Raw genomic sequence first — 15,689 nt, forward strand, 5'->3', positions numbered from 1 at the left:
TCTCGCCTGGAATAATAATAATATTTATACCCCGCCCATCTGACTGGGTTTCCCCAGCCACTCTGGGCAGCTCCCAACAGAATTAAAAGCACAATAAAATATCAAACATTAAAAACTTCCCTAAACAGGGCTTCCTTCAGATGTCTTCTAAAAGTCAGATAGTTGTTTATTTTCTTGACATCTGATGGGAGGGCATTCCACAGGGCAGGAGCCACTACCAAGAAGGCCCTCTGCCTGGTTCTCTGTAATCTCACATCTTGTGGTGAGGGAACCGCCAGAAGGCCCTCAAAGCTGGACCTCAGTGTTTGGGCTGAATGATGGGGGTGGAGATGCTCCTTCAGGTATACTGGGCTGAGGCCGTTTAGTAGAGCAGCCTGCTTCCCTTATTCCCCAACCCCTAAGGAAGGAGTCCCTGATTGTGAGCTGAACATGCCCAGATTCTGTCTTCTTCCACCTCAAGGCAAAACAAAAACAAGTTTCTTTTCTTTTAATTATAATTTTATCTTTTTTTAAATAGAAAAATTCAAACTGTAAATCAGGGATTCCCTGCAGAAATTCTAGACTACAACCCTATCCATTCCATCCCATCGGTATAGCCCAATGGTCAGGGATGATTCTGTTATGTATACAGTAATTTGAATGCTAGGTTGTGGGGGGTGTGTGCCACCATGGTGCCCTCCAGATATTGTGGACTGTAACTCCCATCAGCCCCACCCACCATGGCTGATAATCATGAAAGATTCTGTTCTGCTTATGCTGGAATCTAAACCATAGGTGATTATGATACTCCTTTTTGCTCTTGTCAGGCTTTGTACATGATAGTGGAAATGAGCATGTTCCTTTTTAAGTTTCAAGCATGGAGAATGATGTATTTGCTATTATTTTGGTCTTTTCTAGGCTCAGATTGAGGAAGAGTTGAATAAACACTGGCGGAGGCTGCTCGAAGGGCTTTCTTACTACAAGCCACCCAAGTACAGTAATTTATTCATTATTATTTATCAAGGCTTGCATCCAGCTCAGTAGATCCACTGAAATGAAAAACTGAAATAAAAGCATATCTGAGACATTTACAAGCTATTAAAAATGAGTAAAACCTACTAATTGGCTATGTAGGTGCTATATTGTCAAAGATCTGTTATTGGAACAGATCATAGAAATGTAAAGTTGGAAGGAACCATGAGGGTCATCTAGTCCAACCCCCTGCAGTGCTGATAGCAGAATCAGACACTTCAAAAATAAATCTTTAATTGAAAATTTTCAGCGGGAACAGAAAATAGCTAAACTGAAAAGGAGCGTCAAAATGATGAGATAGGCTCATCATACTCTGGAGGCTTTTTGAGAATCCTTATGGCTTTTATTTCATTCAGTGTGTGGAAAGATGGGGTGCTGGAAGATAATGTGCTGATTATTTTACAAAAATACTTGTGGAGGATTGGTGATGTGATAGCTTAAATGTCACCCATGGCAGCTAAATGGAACTTCCAAGTTCAGAGGCAGTCTAGCATAGAACTTCAGTTGCTGGGGAGGCAACAGCATGGAGTAGCTCAGCTGTGACCACCAAAAACCCATAGAAATTAGGGTTTCTGATTGGCTACAATTGGAAGTGGCATGCCGGACTAAATGTGTGCTTGGTTAGAACTGGTAGAACTTCTCTTATGTTCTTAATTTCAAATGAGTCAGATGAAGTTTCTATACCTTGTTTCAAGGGCTTGAGCTAGTTGGGTAACATTTGCAGTGCCTAGTTGATGGAACTTAGTCCTTGTAAGTCCTTCAGAGGGGAGGAAATAGTTTTCACAATACAGCTGTTATAAAGATGCCTAAATTTCATGCTTGTTTTGCTTTATGAACAAAAAGCTTTTGTGACTTTTCATTACCACAAGTTAACTTTTTAATAATAATAATAAAATCTGCAGTGCAAGTTCAGCCGAGAAAGTGAAAGCTGACAAAAATGTGGCTGCTCCGCTGAAGGAGTTGGGTCTGAGAACCAGCAAGTTCTTGGTGAGTAGTTGTAACAGACAGCTCTGTTGCTTCCTTTGTTATTTCCTGATAAGCTTTCCTCTGGACAGAAGTGGTGGGAGGAATGCAAGAAAGAGAGTTATCACCATCTAATTCCCTATTTGAATGGCAGTAGTTTCGGTTGGGGTTTGAGATTTGACTCAGCATAATTTGGAAGCACGATACTTCATAGAAGCCTTGAGAGCTAACGGGGACAAATTTAATTTGCTGTACTCTCCTTTAAAAAAAATTGTCCAAAGGAGGGGTATTGAATGCGCCCACCCCTTAACAGAAGCTGGCTGAATGTGTGTGTTACTCCAGGGTTTGGATGAAGAGCAAAGCGTGCAGCTGTTACAGTGTTTTCTTCAAGAAGATTATAGGGGGACCAGAGACTCATTAAAGGTTGGTAATTTTCAACTGTGCAGGGATCTATCTTCAGTGTTTATGTTGACATATGTTGCTACAGATGGGTCTGTGTAGCTGGGAATCTGCTAATGCCTTTCTCTGTGTGATGCTGCAAAGTTGGGTAAGGCCTAACTTATCGGCTACATTAGCCATGCTAGCAATCTCCTTAAAGTAAATTTCATTAAGTCCTCAGTCCTTTCCTAACTTGAGGGCCCTCCAGACATTTTGGACTACAGCTCCCATCAGCCTCTGCATCATATGTGCTGTCTGGGACTGATGGGAGTTAGAGTCCAAAACCCTTGGAGGGCCCCGGTCTGCTGTGCACACTGCCTTCAGGCAACAATCATGGCCACCAGCTTTAGCCACCAGCTTTAAAAAAGGATTAGACATAGCAATGAGGGAGATGTGGCAAGTAGCCATTGATGGCTTTAATGACTATGCCCTTGCTTCCATGGTCAGAGGCACTAATGCTGAAAACTGCGGGTGGGAAGAGTGCTCTTGCACTTGGGTCCTGCTTGTGGGCTTCCCATTGGGGCATCTGGTTGGCCACTGTGAGAACAGGATGCTGTTGGGCCAAAGGCCTGATCCAGCAGGGCTCTTATTATATTCTTTTGTGTTCTAAAAATAGGTCCCGTTGAATTTAACAGTAAGCTAGTTCTTGGTAACATTTTTTTAATGCGCTAATAAACATTTTTAAGTGAGCCAAGTTTGAAGCTTGAAATCCGGAGGATGGTGGGGTGGGGAATGATAACCAAATTCCCTTGCAGTGTTTCCAGTATACATGAGATTTTGTTTCATGCCACAATCTATTTTATGATGCTGTTAGTGGTTATCAGTTACTTTATGTTACTTTTATTATGTTTCTGCATAGGCTGTTCTGGAAGATGAAAGGCAGAGTCAGGCTTTAATACTGAAGGTCAGTAACTTGATGCTGCAATCTTATTTTGGATGGTCATTTCTACACACTGCTTTTCTGCAGATAGATGTGGAATCTGCTGATGGTCCTTGCAACCTGAGGAGCTGTGGTGGTGATGACTACAATGGATGTGGATTTGCTGGCACTTGTGACAGTTGCAAAGCTGCCTCCCTCCCACCTCAGCATCCAGATGTGTAGTATACTACAGTCATACCTCGGGTTGAAGTAGCTTCGGGACAAGTATTTTTGGATTGCGCGCTGCGGCGACCTGGAAGTAACGGAGTGCGTTACTTCCGGTTTCACAGCTTGTGCATGCGCAGACGGTAAAAATGATGTCATGCACAGAAGCAGCGAATCGCAACCCGCGCAGACGCCGGTTGCGTTCGCTTCTGGATGCGAACGGGGCTCCGGAACGGATCCCGTTCGCATCCAGAGGTATTACTGTAATTGTCCTTGGAGCAGTCATGAAGCCATTTCCCTGCAGAACAGGTGTTAAAATAAGGGAGTCCTCTAAAAAAATATATCTCCCCACCAGCATTAAGTAAATGTTTTAATGGATAAACATGCTGGGGGTGGGGTGGTGGATTTTAAAATGCCACAGTCTTAAGGGACAAGATCAGAAGAAAGACCTTAAGATTTTTAGTGGAAGGTCCCTTTAAGTAGAGTGAGTTGAAGAAATTGATGACATTCTGGGACCTTTAATAGAAAGGTTGGGGAATATTTTAGCGACAACAACTCCCATCAGATCCAAGCAGGTTGGCCATACAGTCAGGGATGATGGGAACTAGAGTCCAACAACATCTGGAAAGCCACAGGTTCCCTAGCCCTGTTTTATAACCCAGAACACTTGGGGTTAAGGGAAAGAATTGACTACAGTGGTACCTCTGGTTACGAACTTAATTCATTCCAGAAGTCCGTTCTTAACCTGAAACCACTCTTAACCTGAGGTACCACTTTAGCTAATGTGGCCTCCCGCTGCTACTGCATGATTTCTGTTCTCATCCTGAGGTAAAGTTCTTAATCCGAGGTACTACTACCGGGTTAGTGGATTTTGTAACCTGAAGTGTCTGTAACCTGAAGTGTCTGTAACCCAAGGTACCATTGTATTTAGTAGAAAATTAATAGAAGGATGTAGGGGAGGTCATCTAAAATCAAAATGCAGCTACTAGTGTTAACGGGTGGTGACATATATTTCCACAGCTTGCTGACTATTACTATGAAGAGCGGATCTGTATCCTGCGCTGTGTCCTCCAGCTTCTCACATACTTCCAGGATGAGAGACACCCTTACATGGTGGGTATTGGGCTTTTATTTCCTGGTTCTCTCCACAATAGAAACATTAAAATAAATCTGTCCCTGGTGGTGCTCTTAATCAAATTATTTTGCTTTATAAAAGGCCCAGTATTCTCATTGTGTGGAAAAACTGGATAAAGAGCTGGTTCCTAATTACCGGAAGCAGTTTGAGGATCTGTACCAATCCGAAGCACCTACATGGGAGACCCACGGAAGCCTAATGGTATTTTGTTCCTTCCAGCTTTTTGTATTTCTGACTTTCATTATTTGAATGTTTTAAAATAGTGGTTTATAACTTTTTTTGCTGGTAATTTCATTATTTTATTCATTTTGTTAATCATTTTAAAGGGTTGTTTCTGCTTTTAGTACAGTGGTGCCCCGCAAGACAAATGCCTCGCAAGACGAAAAACCCGCTAGACGAAAGGGTTTTTCCGTTTTGGAGGCGCTTCGCAAAACGAATTTCCCTATGGGCTTGCTTCGCAAGAAGAAAGCCCATAGGGAAATCTCCGGGGGCCTCTTTTACAGTAAATGCTAGTGGTGGGGAGCAAAGCCTTTTCCCCCCCTCCGGCCTTCAGAAGAGGTCCAGGAAGGCCGGTGGGGGCCGAAAGGCTTTGCTCCCCACCGCCAGCATTTTAAAAGCAGTCCGGGATAGCAGGGAAGCGCTTCCCGCTATCCCGGATGGCTTTTGAAGGCAGGCGGGGGAGAGCAAAGACTTTTCCCCCCCGCCCGCCTTCAGAAGAGGTCCTGGACCTCTTCTGAAGGCCGACGGGGGGCAAAAGTCTTTGCTCCCCCCTGCCTGCCTTCCCGGGAGAGCGGAGAAACGCAGCGCGTTTCTCCGCTGTCCCGGAGGGCTTTTGAAGGCAGGCGGGGGGGAGCAAAGACTGCTTTTCTCCGCTCTCCCGGGAAGGCAGGCAGGGGGGACAAAGACTTTCGCCCCCCGCCGGCCTTCAGAAGAGGTCGGGGGACAGACTGTCCCCGTACCTGGTCTGAAGGCGGTTTCCATAGGAACGCATTAATTGATTTTTAATGCATTCCTATGGGAAACCGTGCTTCGCAAGACGAAAAACTCGCAAGACGAAAAGACTTGCGGAACGAATTAATTTCGTCTTGCGAGGCACCACTGTACCAAGCAGTATATACATTTTCAGAAATAAATGAATAAATTAGCCCCAGCCAGCCTGACCCAAATCCACATGGGATTGAGTTGCTTAAAAGCTATCTTTTCTCTCTCTCTCCCCCCGCCCTAACCCCCACATTGTGTTTGCATGTAATTGTAATTCGGATCCTGCTTATTCAGACCGAGCGGCAGGTGTCTCGCTGGTTCATGCAGTGCCTCCGGGAGCAGTCAATGCTGCTGGAAGTCATTTTCCTCTACTATGCCTACTTCGAGATGGCAGCAGAAGAGCTGCTGACTTTCACCAAAATGTTCAAAGATCAGGGGTTTGGCTCCCGGCAGACCAACAGGCACCTGGTGGATGAGAGCATGGATCATCTCGTCGAGCGCATCGGGTGAGTAGGGGGCCTCTCAAAAAGGCTGTTGCACCCTCAAGCATGTTCCAAATTGTTAGAGGATTTAGGGTAGGCAAAAGAAAATCCTTCCTCACACAACAGGTTGTTTAACTATGGAACTTGCTTCCGCAGGAGGCAATAATGGCCACCAACCTGGCTTTAAAAAGGGAATTAGACAAATTCCTAGAGGAGGGGGATATCAATGGCTACTAGTCACGATGGCTATGCTTGCAGTTGGAGGCAGCAATGCTTCTGAATATCAGTTGCTGGAAGCCTCAGGAGGGAAGAGTGCCCTTGTGCTCAGATCCTGCTTGTGGCTTCCCTACAGGTTGGCTCCTGCGAGAACAGGATCCTGGACTAGATGAGGCTAGTGGCCTGATTCAGCATGCCCTTCTGTTCTTCTTTATTCATTGCATTTATATACTGCCTTTCTGCCAGGGTACCCAAGCAGTTTTAAAGCACTAAGACAAATGATATAATATGTAAAGGTGTTTTTTTGGGTGGGGGCAGTCCAACTGGAGCAGACCCTGATGTTGTCTGGGCTGCCTCCCTCGCACTCCTCTCTCCATTTTTCTTAATGTCTTCACAGCCTGCTTCTCCCATGACATTGTTTTATGTCCAAAGGTGTATTAGGGTGGTGGGGTAGTACACAGATGTATGTGAAAAAATCTGTGCATCTGTTTTGCCACATCTGGGTAGATGTGTTGAGAATTTGTAGGGAGATTCTGCAGGCAAAGCATATAATACTCTGTGTTTTAACAAGTCTTTTTTAAACCATTGTGGGCAAAAGGGCCCACTTTGCTCTTGGCATTACTGTACCACATTACAGTTCGTGAGCATTACAGAAACTGGAAGAGAGACATTCCTTCATTTTGCAGTTAATGACTTTGCTGTCTGTTTTTGCTCACCAGCCATCAAAGCTGCTCTGATTTTTTTCTTTTTTACATCACATCTCTCAAAGAAAAAATATGGTTAAAAAAATAAAGAAATAATTGCACATGATCTCCTGAATATTTCTTATTCCAGTTCTAGCTTCCTTGACCCACCCCGTCCCTCACCTATATCTTTTTCTTGCCACCTTACTCCTTATCTTCCAGGTACTTCAGTGCTCTCATTCTAGTGGAAGGCATGGAAATCGACTCTCTGCATGAGCGTGTGTTGGATGACAGGAAAGAGGAGCATAAATTCTCTGGCAGCGGGCAGATCCGCCAAGTAAGCCCATTTCAAGTCCTGCCTGTTCAGTGGTGAAACCTACAAAAGAATAATCAGGAAAGCCAGTGGGGTGTAGTATTTAGGGTATTGGGCTAGGACAGGAGGATAAAATGGGGAGAAGGATATCTATGTACACCAACTTGTGCTCCTTGGAGGAAAGATGGGATATAAATGTAATTTTAAAAATGAATGCTTCTATGGCCAAATTCCCTGAGTAAGAGCTTGATTCTCTTCTTCTGAGTAGGAGGTGGACTGCTTGCTGTTAACTCTTGGGGATGTCACACATCATGCCCCAGTTCTCTTGGCCTGGGCTTTGCTGCGCCACATGTTGAGCCCCGAAGAGTCTCCTAGCGCGATCAGAAGGATGGGCAGCACAGCTATTCAGCTGAATGTATTTCAGTACCTCACCAAGCTTCTCCGGTCAATAAGCAGCGAGGGAAATGTGAGTCTCATGTCTTGTGCAATCTCATGGAAGGCTCTTGAGCAGAGGTGGGTGGAACCTCCAGCCTCTGCAGGCCAATCTTGGCCCACCCAAGGGTCCAGTTTGACCCCTGAGACACTTTCCCCATAACTATGCCAGCTGTCAAACAGGTGATAAGTTGGAACTTGTGCGTAGAAGGAGCAACCAAGGTGATTAAGGGTTGGAAATCAAGCCTTATAAGGAATGGTTGAGGGAGCTGGGTATTTTTAGCCTAGAAAAGAAGAGACAGAGAGGAGAAATGATAGCCATCTTCAAATATTAGAAGGGCTATCACATGGAGGATGGAGCAAGCTTCTTTTCTCGTGCTCTAGAGGGTAGGATTCCAACCAATGGATTCAAGTTACAAGAAAGGAGATTCCACCTAATTTAAGGAAGAACTTCCTGACAATAAGAGCTGTTTGACAGTGGAACGAACTACCTCAGGAGTGTGTGGACTCCCCCTCATTGAAGGTTTTTAGGCAGAGGTTGGATGGTTGGATGCTGTAGTTGAGATTCCTGCAATGCAGGGGGTTATACTAGATGACCTTTGTTGTGCCAGGCAACAACATTCCTTTTCAACCAGGCCTTTTGCTTTTAACTATGGCTTTTTAAAATATGGGTGTGATGTACTAATGTTGTTCGCCACCCCCCAGTTTTAATGTATGTATTTTAATTTTTTTTTAGTTGCTGTGGCAAAAAAGCAACTAATAAATTTAATAACTAAATAAATGTATTCATTTTTACGTTTGCAGAGTTTGGGCTTGTTACTTTGGGTTGTGTGATCGTAATAGATGTCTCATTAAATTTTGTGCTCAACCTTTATAGTTTCTGAATGAGTCTTTGTTCACTCCATATCCTTTCCTCCCACTCTCTTTGCTCTGCAGTGCATCGCCAGCACAGCCTGCATGTGCATTTATGGCCTGCTCTCCTTTGTGCTGACCTCCTTGGAGTTGCACACATTGGGCAATCAGCAGGTAGGAGGCCAAAGGCTTAAGGCGGGAGTTGGTGGTTCCGACACTGGGTGGGCACCCAAGTTTGGTGAAGTCTGGCTTAAACAGTCTTGAACCTGGTTTAATTCTTGAGGTTTACGGTGGAAGAACCAGAAACAAGTGATGTGTAATGTGGGTGGTTTTCTCTCTCCTTTCTAAAGGACATAATAGATACAGCGTGTGAAGTTCTGGCTTCTTCTAGCATTCCTCCACTGTTCTGGAAAACAGTAAGTTAGCTGCATTTGGCCTGCATTTCCTTACATTGTATTCCTTTGACCAAAGCCTTTATGGGGAAATCATCTTTTGGGCTTTGGACCTCTGCTTGCTGTTTTGAGCAATAGACTTCTTGTGTTGCTCTTCTTTGCATTGTGGCCTTCAGAAAACTATTGGTGATGGGCACTATTATAGTTGTGATGGGCAGATTGTGTTCTTTACTTCATTCTGATTAGCAGCAGTGGATTCCAAGACTGACTGGGGAGTAGGAAAGTGGCCAGTTGCGGTGCTGGCCAGCCTGGGGCTCTGCATCCATGTGGACTCTGATGCTGGCAGACAGAGAAACCAGCAGAGCTGGGGATCTGCTGCTGCAGCCTGTTTGGTCTTTACCTCCTTTGATGGCCTGGGCTGCCCATCCACTTCCTTTTGTCACCTGTAGTTTGCACTGTGGCCAGGGGAACTGCCACATGGCAACACACTTTCATTTTTATTACATAGTCTGTTACAAACTTTTCTGTCTCAACCTTCTATTGCTCATGCACCATCTCCAAACTTGTCCACCTCTAAACTTCCAGTGGCTAGGATGTGGAGCACGCTAGTGCTCTAAAGCTAGGAACTCCCAATGCCCAAACTAATCTGATGTTAGCAGCTCAAGAAAATGCCTTTGATTAGCACCAGTTTGTAATGAACATTCTGTGCATGTCTTTCTCACACCAGGAGCCAAGTGCAGGTCTGGGCATTATTTTGGACAGTGTCTGCGGGATGTTCCCCCACCTCCTCTCTCCTCTTCTGCAGTTACTCACAGCCCTTGTGTCTGATAAATCTACAGCAAAAAAGGTACATTTGGAGGCTAATAAATCCTAGAGTGCTTTTAATTACCACTGTCTGGAACCAGTGCAGTTGCTAGAATGTGGAAATTATACTGGGGAAAATCTGTATTCAGTCACAGGGTGGAGCTTGGGCTTTTAAAGTCAATCTTTCAAAAGGTAGTTGTGGTAATAAAAATAAGATGGGGCATGCACACTACCTTAGATAAAAGAGTGGGGTGGTTATGTGAAAGATATATCAGACTTCCAACTCCTTTCCACAATGAAGGAGTCTCTGCCTTTGTCCCCCCACCTCTCTGCTTAAAGGTCTATAGCTTCTTGGATAAGATGTCCTTCTACATAGAGGTCTACAAGCACAAGCCTCCCGATGTAGTTTCTCATGAAGACGGTACCCTGTGGCGAAGGCAGGCGCCGAAGCTGCTGTATCCCCTTGGTAAGAAAGAAGGCAGGGCTCTTTGCCCCAGGGTCGTCCCAACTCCTTGTTTGTCCTCTCTAATTATTCTTATTCTTATTACACTCATATCCCACCTTTCTTCCAAGGAGCTCAAGGTGGTGTGTGTAGTTCTCCCTGTTCCATTTTATCCTCACAACAGCCCTGTGAGTTAGGTTAGGCTGAGAGGCAATGATTGGCTCAAGGTCACCCAGTGAGCTTCATGGCTGAGCAAGGGGATTTGAACACTTGTCTCCCCAAACCTGTCAAGCAGCATGGGAAGCAGAAGTTGGGACCATTTGGGATCCTACGGTTTTATGTTCTGCTGGGGTGGGCGGCATCAAATGCCCAGGGCCACCTTCTGGACCATAATTGCCAGCTTGGAACTGTGACACTGTCTAATAGTCCAAAAGATTTTCCATGATAACTAAATGATACTGCAAAGATCCAAAACAATGGAGAGGCATATGTGTGGCCAAAAAAGTGAAAACTTTAGGAGAGTAATGGAACAATAAACAGGCAGGGCAGGAGTGGGGAATATTTTTCAGGCTGAGGACCACATTCTTTTCCAGGAACCACATGCCAGTGGTGGTGGGGCAAAGGCAGAAGTTGGCAGAGCAGCAAATGTGCATCTTACCAGTAGGCTAGTTTCTACAGAGTCATGGACACACCTCTCCATCTTCTGTCCAGACAAACCAAAGGCAGCATCAGAGTTCAGGTGCATGTTCCAGGAAGCTGAAAACCTTCAAGGCGGGTGGGAAGCAGGAACAGGAGTGGGTGGCCTGCTGAGCTCGAGGTAGAGAATGGAATATGAATGATAGGTGTGAGAGATGATGGTATCAGTATGTCAAAACTTTGCTTCCTTAATAATAGAGCCAATAACAAGAAGCTTCTGTGACATTTTCTGATGATTGTGTTTTGATTGAGTTGGTGGTGGTGGGACATAATAAATATTATCACCATCATCATTCCCTTGGCACGTAAGTTTGGTGACTGTATGGTAATTTCTATTTTACACCTATCAAAAGAATGTGAAAGTTAAATGTTGGTTTGTTAGTTGTTCTGTATATACTACTTGCACTTAGCTTAAAGGTAAAGGGACCCCTGACCATTAGGGTTGCGGCACTCATCTCGTTTTATTGGCTGAGGGAGCCGGCGTACAGCTTCCGGGTCATGTGGCCAGCATGACTAAGCTGCCTCTGGCGAACCAAAGCAATGCACGGAAACGCTGTTTACCTTCCTGCTGGAGCGGTACCTGTTTATCTACTTGCACTTTGATGTGCTTTTGAACTGCTAGGTTGGCAGGAGCAGGGACCGAGCAACGGGAGCTCACCCTGTCACAGGGATTTGAACCGCTGACCTTCTGATCGGAAAGTCCTAGGCTCTGTGGTTCAACCCACAGCGCCACCCACGTCCCGCACTTAGCTCAGGTGAAACCAAATGATCCTGTGATATTTTTCCTTGTATCTGGCTTGGTTTTGTCGTATTTTGTTCTTATGTAATGCCACAAGATAATAAAATTATTAACCAGGCAGGTGCCTTCACTTTGTTCTTTTTGGCACCTGCTAACCCCCCCCCCCTTTTTTTAGACAAGCCTGACCAGATACCTAGAAAGTCAATGCAAGTTTTAATCTATTGTTAACCTATTGCTAGTTTAACTTTATGAAGTGAGAGAGTGGATTGGTTGTCTTATTCTGCAGCTGATTCATGCTATCCTGTATATGTGCCCTGAGATGGATCCTCACAGCAGGTATAGTTTTTAAGCAGAGGCTGGATGGCCATCTTATCATGGATGCTTTCGTTGAGATTCCTGGATTTCAGGGGGTTGGACTAGATGACCCTGAAGGTCCCCCTAGCTCTATCCAATTCTATGATTGTTGATTCTTCTTATTGATAACTTTTTATCTTTTGTAAACTGCTTTTAGAGCTTTTTTATACAATCAAGCTGTGTATGAATCTTATGAAATAAATAATTCTGGAATGTTACTTGTTTTTTTCCTAAATACAAATGTCCGTAGGTTAAGAAATTTCAACTTGCACGAAAGTTTTGACTTTGTTTTCCTCCCTGTCCCCTTTCCCCGCTTTTTAGGGCTGGGCCAGACAAACCTACGGATACCTCAGGGAACAGTGGGCCAGGTGATGCTGGATGACCAGGCCTATTTGGTACGATGGGAGTACTCCTACAGCAGCTGGACGCTGTTCACTTGCGAGATTGAGATGCTGTTGCATGTAGTGTCGACTGCAGGTGAGTCCAGTGGCGTAGCGTGGGTTATCAGCACCCGGGGCAAGGCAAGTAATTTGCGCCCCCTAACCTGTGGATTTGCGCCCCCTAACCCGTGGATTTCCCTAACCCCCAGATGTTGTGCCCGGTGCGGCCGGCCCCCCCTGCACCCCCCACGCTACGCCACTGGGTGAGTCTCCCAGAAATTTGGAAAAGCAGGGTGGGGACTCTGTAAAATATGTTGTGAGGTGTACTGCTAACTCAGTGACAGAGCAACAACCTTGCATTCAGAAGGTCCCAGGCTCAATCCCCAATGGCATCTCCAGGTAGGACTGGAGCAGGTAGTGCTGGGAGACACTCCCTGCCTGAAACCCTGGAATGCAGCATTGCTGCCAGTTAGTGTCTACAGTACTAAGCAAAATAGAACCCAATGGTCTGACTCAGTAGAAGGCAGCTTCCTACACTCTTGTTTAATTCAGTCCTTTATTCAGAACTACGAGGACTAGAGCTTGGTGACATTTGCATGGAGAAGGTCCCAAGTTCAATCCCTGATATCTTCATGTAGGCGTGCCTGAAACCACCACTGAGAGCCACTGCTGCCAGTCAATGTAAACAATAGTAAGCAAGATGGACACTGGTCTCACACAGTATAAGGCACCTTCCTGTGTTCCTATGATGAGTAAAACAAAACCTATCAGCTCACTAGTAGCCCCTGCTTAATGTTCCTTGCTTTTACCTTGTCTGGGTGTCTCACACTAAACGCATTCCTTTTTTACCAGATGTCATTCAGCACTGCCAGAGGGTTAAGCCGATCATTGATCTGGTTCACAAAGTCATCAGCACTGATGTGTCAATCGCCGATTGTCTCCTGCCCATTACTTCACGGATCTACATGCTGTTACAAAGGTAATGGCAGCCTGTGTGGTCATTCTGCTTAAGCCTCTCCAAGAGAGATGGAGATAAAACTCCCAAGTACTTATTTTTTTAAAAAAATATTTTTTATTGATTTTAACATATAAATTATAAAATGTACCACAAAACTTATCACTTATACAATCTTTTTAGTCTTCCATCAGCACCTCTGATGATCCACCGTTTTAACCACTTCTTATGCATTTCTTAACTTTATATTGCCTTTACATCTCTTAACAAATCATCCTTCCCCTTCTTCATTTTTGCAGTACTTCCAATAATACTCCTCACAAAACTTCTTGCAAACCTGTGAACGTCGTCTGATCTTCAAAAATACTTTTCAAATAGTCCGTAAATTTACTCCAGTCTTCCATGAATTTCTAGTCCCGCCGGTTTTGAATCCTTCCTGTTAGTTTATCTAGTTCTGTATAGTCCATTAACTTCATCCTCCATTCTTCAATTGTCGGGAATTCTTCTTGCTTCCATTTTTGGGCCAGTAATATTCTTGCTGTTGTTATTGCATATAAAAAGAGCTTATATTCCTTTCTATTTATATCACTTCCAACAATGCCCAGTAAAAATGCTTCTGGTTTCTTTATAAATGTATATTTCAACATTTTTTTCATCTCATTATATATCATCTCCCAGAAGTATTTCACCTTTTTACATTCCCACCACATGTGATAAAATGTTCCCTCTTTTTCTTTACATTTCCAACATTTATTACTGACTTTATACATTTTCACTAACTTGACAGGTGTAATATACCATTTATACATCATTGCCATCACATTTTCTTTTAGGGCATTGCATGCAGTAAATTTCTTTCCATAATTTTACCCAATCACTCAGCTGTATATTTGGCCCAGTGAATCATAACCAACTTAACCTCCTCGTCCTTCAAGTGCCATTCAAGCAGCAATTTATACATTTTAGACAAAATTTTAGAATCATTACTTAATATCTCTAATTCAAACTTTGATCCACTTTCATCAAATCCTTTTTCTAAAACTCCCAAGTACTTAAGCCGGTGCCGGAACCACAAGATGGTATCATCCTTTTGAGTGTTTTGGAAAAGTTCTGTGTATTTATTTTTGCCTCTCTTCCAGGCTGACTACTGTTATTTCTCCCCCGGTTGACGTTATTGCTTCTTGCGTCAACTGTTTGACCGTCCTAGCCTCTCGGATGCCCGCAAAGGTAAAGGGGCCCTCTCTGGCTTTGCTTCTATTGAAGTTGTCTCCAACAGGTGTAATGATCAGATGTAATGAACAGATAAATATACTTTTTGCTCTCCCTTTTCAGGTTTGGATGGATCTTCATCACACAGGCTTTTTACCATTCGTTGCCAATCCGGTCTCTAGTATGAGCCACATGATCAGGTAATTTGACTGACATCCATGGAACAATGAATCCACTGACTTCATTGTACAAAACCCTGGATGGCCATTGTGTTTATTGTTACTTAAACACTTACAAACCATTTATTTTTAAACGTTTTCTAAGCAATGTACAGCATAATAAATTGTAGCATTATAACAATAAACATATAGCAATTTAACAAAAACACAACATAAAGCCAGTGGAACAGTAGTAGAATCATAGAATGCAAGGGACCCAAGAGTCATCTAGTCCAATGGAAACAGATATGGCCAAGTGGAATAATTTTATTGACTGTGGTTGGTAATGTGGTTTATTACCAAATACGATTTCTGGTTTGACAATGTTTGAATGTATAGTAATAAGCATTTAAGTCACTGAAATATATGTTACTTTCTTTCTGCTCCCTAATTGGATCCCTGATATCGCCAGGTAAGGCTGAGGGAGAGACCCTGCCTGAAACCTCAAGAGAGCTGCTGCCAGTCAGTGTTGATAATGCTGACCTAGATGGATCAGCGGTCTGATTCTGTCGAGTGCAATTTCCTTTGTTCCTGACTAGCAGTCACACTTCAGGGTTTTAGGAAGCTTTGCCCACTTTTACCCTTCACCATACAAAAGAAAGTGCTTTGCCACCAAGAGTATCCTCTCCATCTTGGTATAAGGCAGCTTCCTATATTCTTGTGTGTCAGTCGACAATTGCACACTCTTGCAGTTTCCTCAGTCACGGATTGGAGTGCACAGTCTCACACTTCCCTTACTTTCTTTCCCTGTTGTTGTGTCTGTCCTCTTTTCTCACAGTGCAGAAGGAATGAATGCTGGAGGCTATGGCAGTCTGCTGATGAGTATTGAGCAGCCGCAGGGCGAATATGGTGTAACGACCTCCTTCCTGAATTTAGTCATGACACTCATACGGGTAAGTGCTTTTGGGGA

At 44.1% G+C, this 15,689-nt stretch overlaps 1 protein-coding gene across 6 annotated transcripts in view; it reads left to right on the forward strand.

Moving 5' to 3' along the window:
* NUP188 (nucleoporin 188) overlaps positions 1 to 15,689 on the forward strand; it is a 52,525-nt gene that overhangs the window by 8,269 nt on the left and 28,567 nt on the right. For 5 of the 6 annotated variants that reach the window (XM_081897754.1, XM_081897755.1, XM_081897756.1 and 2 more), the window contains exons 3-20: positions 898 to 971; positions 1,914 to 1,998; positions 2,317 to 2,397; positions 3,272 to 3,316; positions 4,517 to 4,609; positions 4,713 to 4,832; positions 5,907 to 6,118; positions 7,216 to 7,330; positions 7,575 to 7,772; positions 8,675 to 8,764; positions 8,941 to 9,006; positions 9,710 to 9,829; positions 10,126 to 10,252; positions 12,339 to 12,494; positions 13,250 to 13,376; positions 14,492 to 14,579; positions 14,685 to 14,761; positions 15,558 to 15,672. In XM_081897754.1, coding sequence (XP_081753880.1) covers positions 898 to 971; positions 1,914 to 1,998; positions 2,317 to 2,397; positions 3,272 to 3,316; positions 4,517 to 4,609; positions 4,713 to 4,832; positions 5,907 to 6,118; positions 7,216 to 7,330; positions 7,575 to 7,772; positions 8,675 to 8,764; positions 8,941 to 9,006; positions 9,710 to 9,829; positions 10,126 to 10,252; positions 12,339 to 12,494; positions 13,250 to 13,376; positions 14,492 to 14,579; positions 14,685 to 14,761; positions 15,558 to 15,672 — 1,989 coding nt within the window. The remainder of the gene's footprint in view (positions 1 to 897; positions 972 to 1,913; positions 1,999 to 2,316; positions 2,398 to 3,271; positions 3,317 to 4,516; positions 4,610 to 4,712; positions 4,833 to 5,906; positions 6,119 to 7,215; positions 7,331 to 7,574; positions 7,773 to 8,674; positions 8,765 to 8,940; positions 9,007 to 9,709; positions 9,830 to 10,125; positions 10,253 to 12,338; positions 12,495 to 13,249; positions 13,377 to 14,491; positions 14,580 to 14,684; positions 14,762 to 15,557; positions 15,673 to 15,689) is intronic. The other variant, XM_081897759.1, reaches the window with a different exon arrangement.

Source organism: Podarcis melisellensis (genome assembly GCF_964234715.1).
Source record: "Podarcis melisellensis genome assembly, chromosome: Z".
Taxonomy (NCBI): domain Eukaryota; kingdom Metazoa; phylum Chordata; class Lepidosauria; order Squamata; family Lacertidae; genus Podarcis; species Podarcis melisellensis.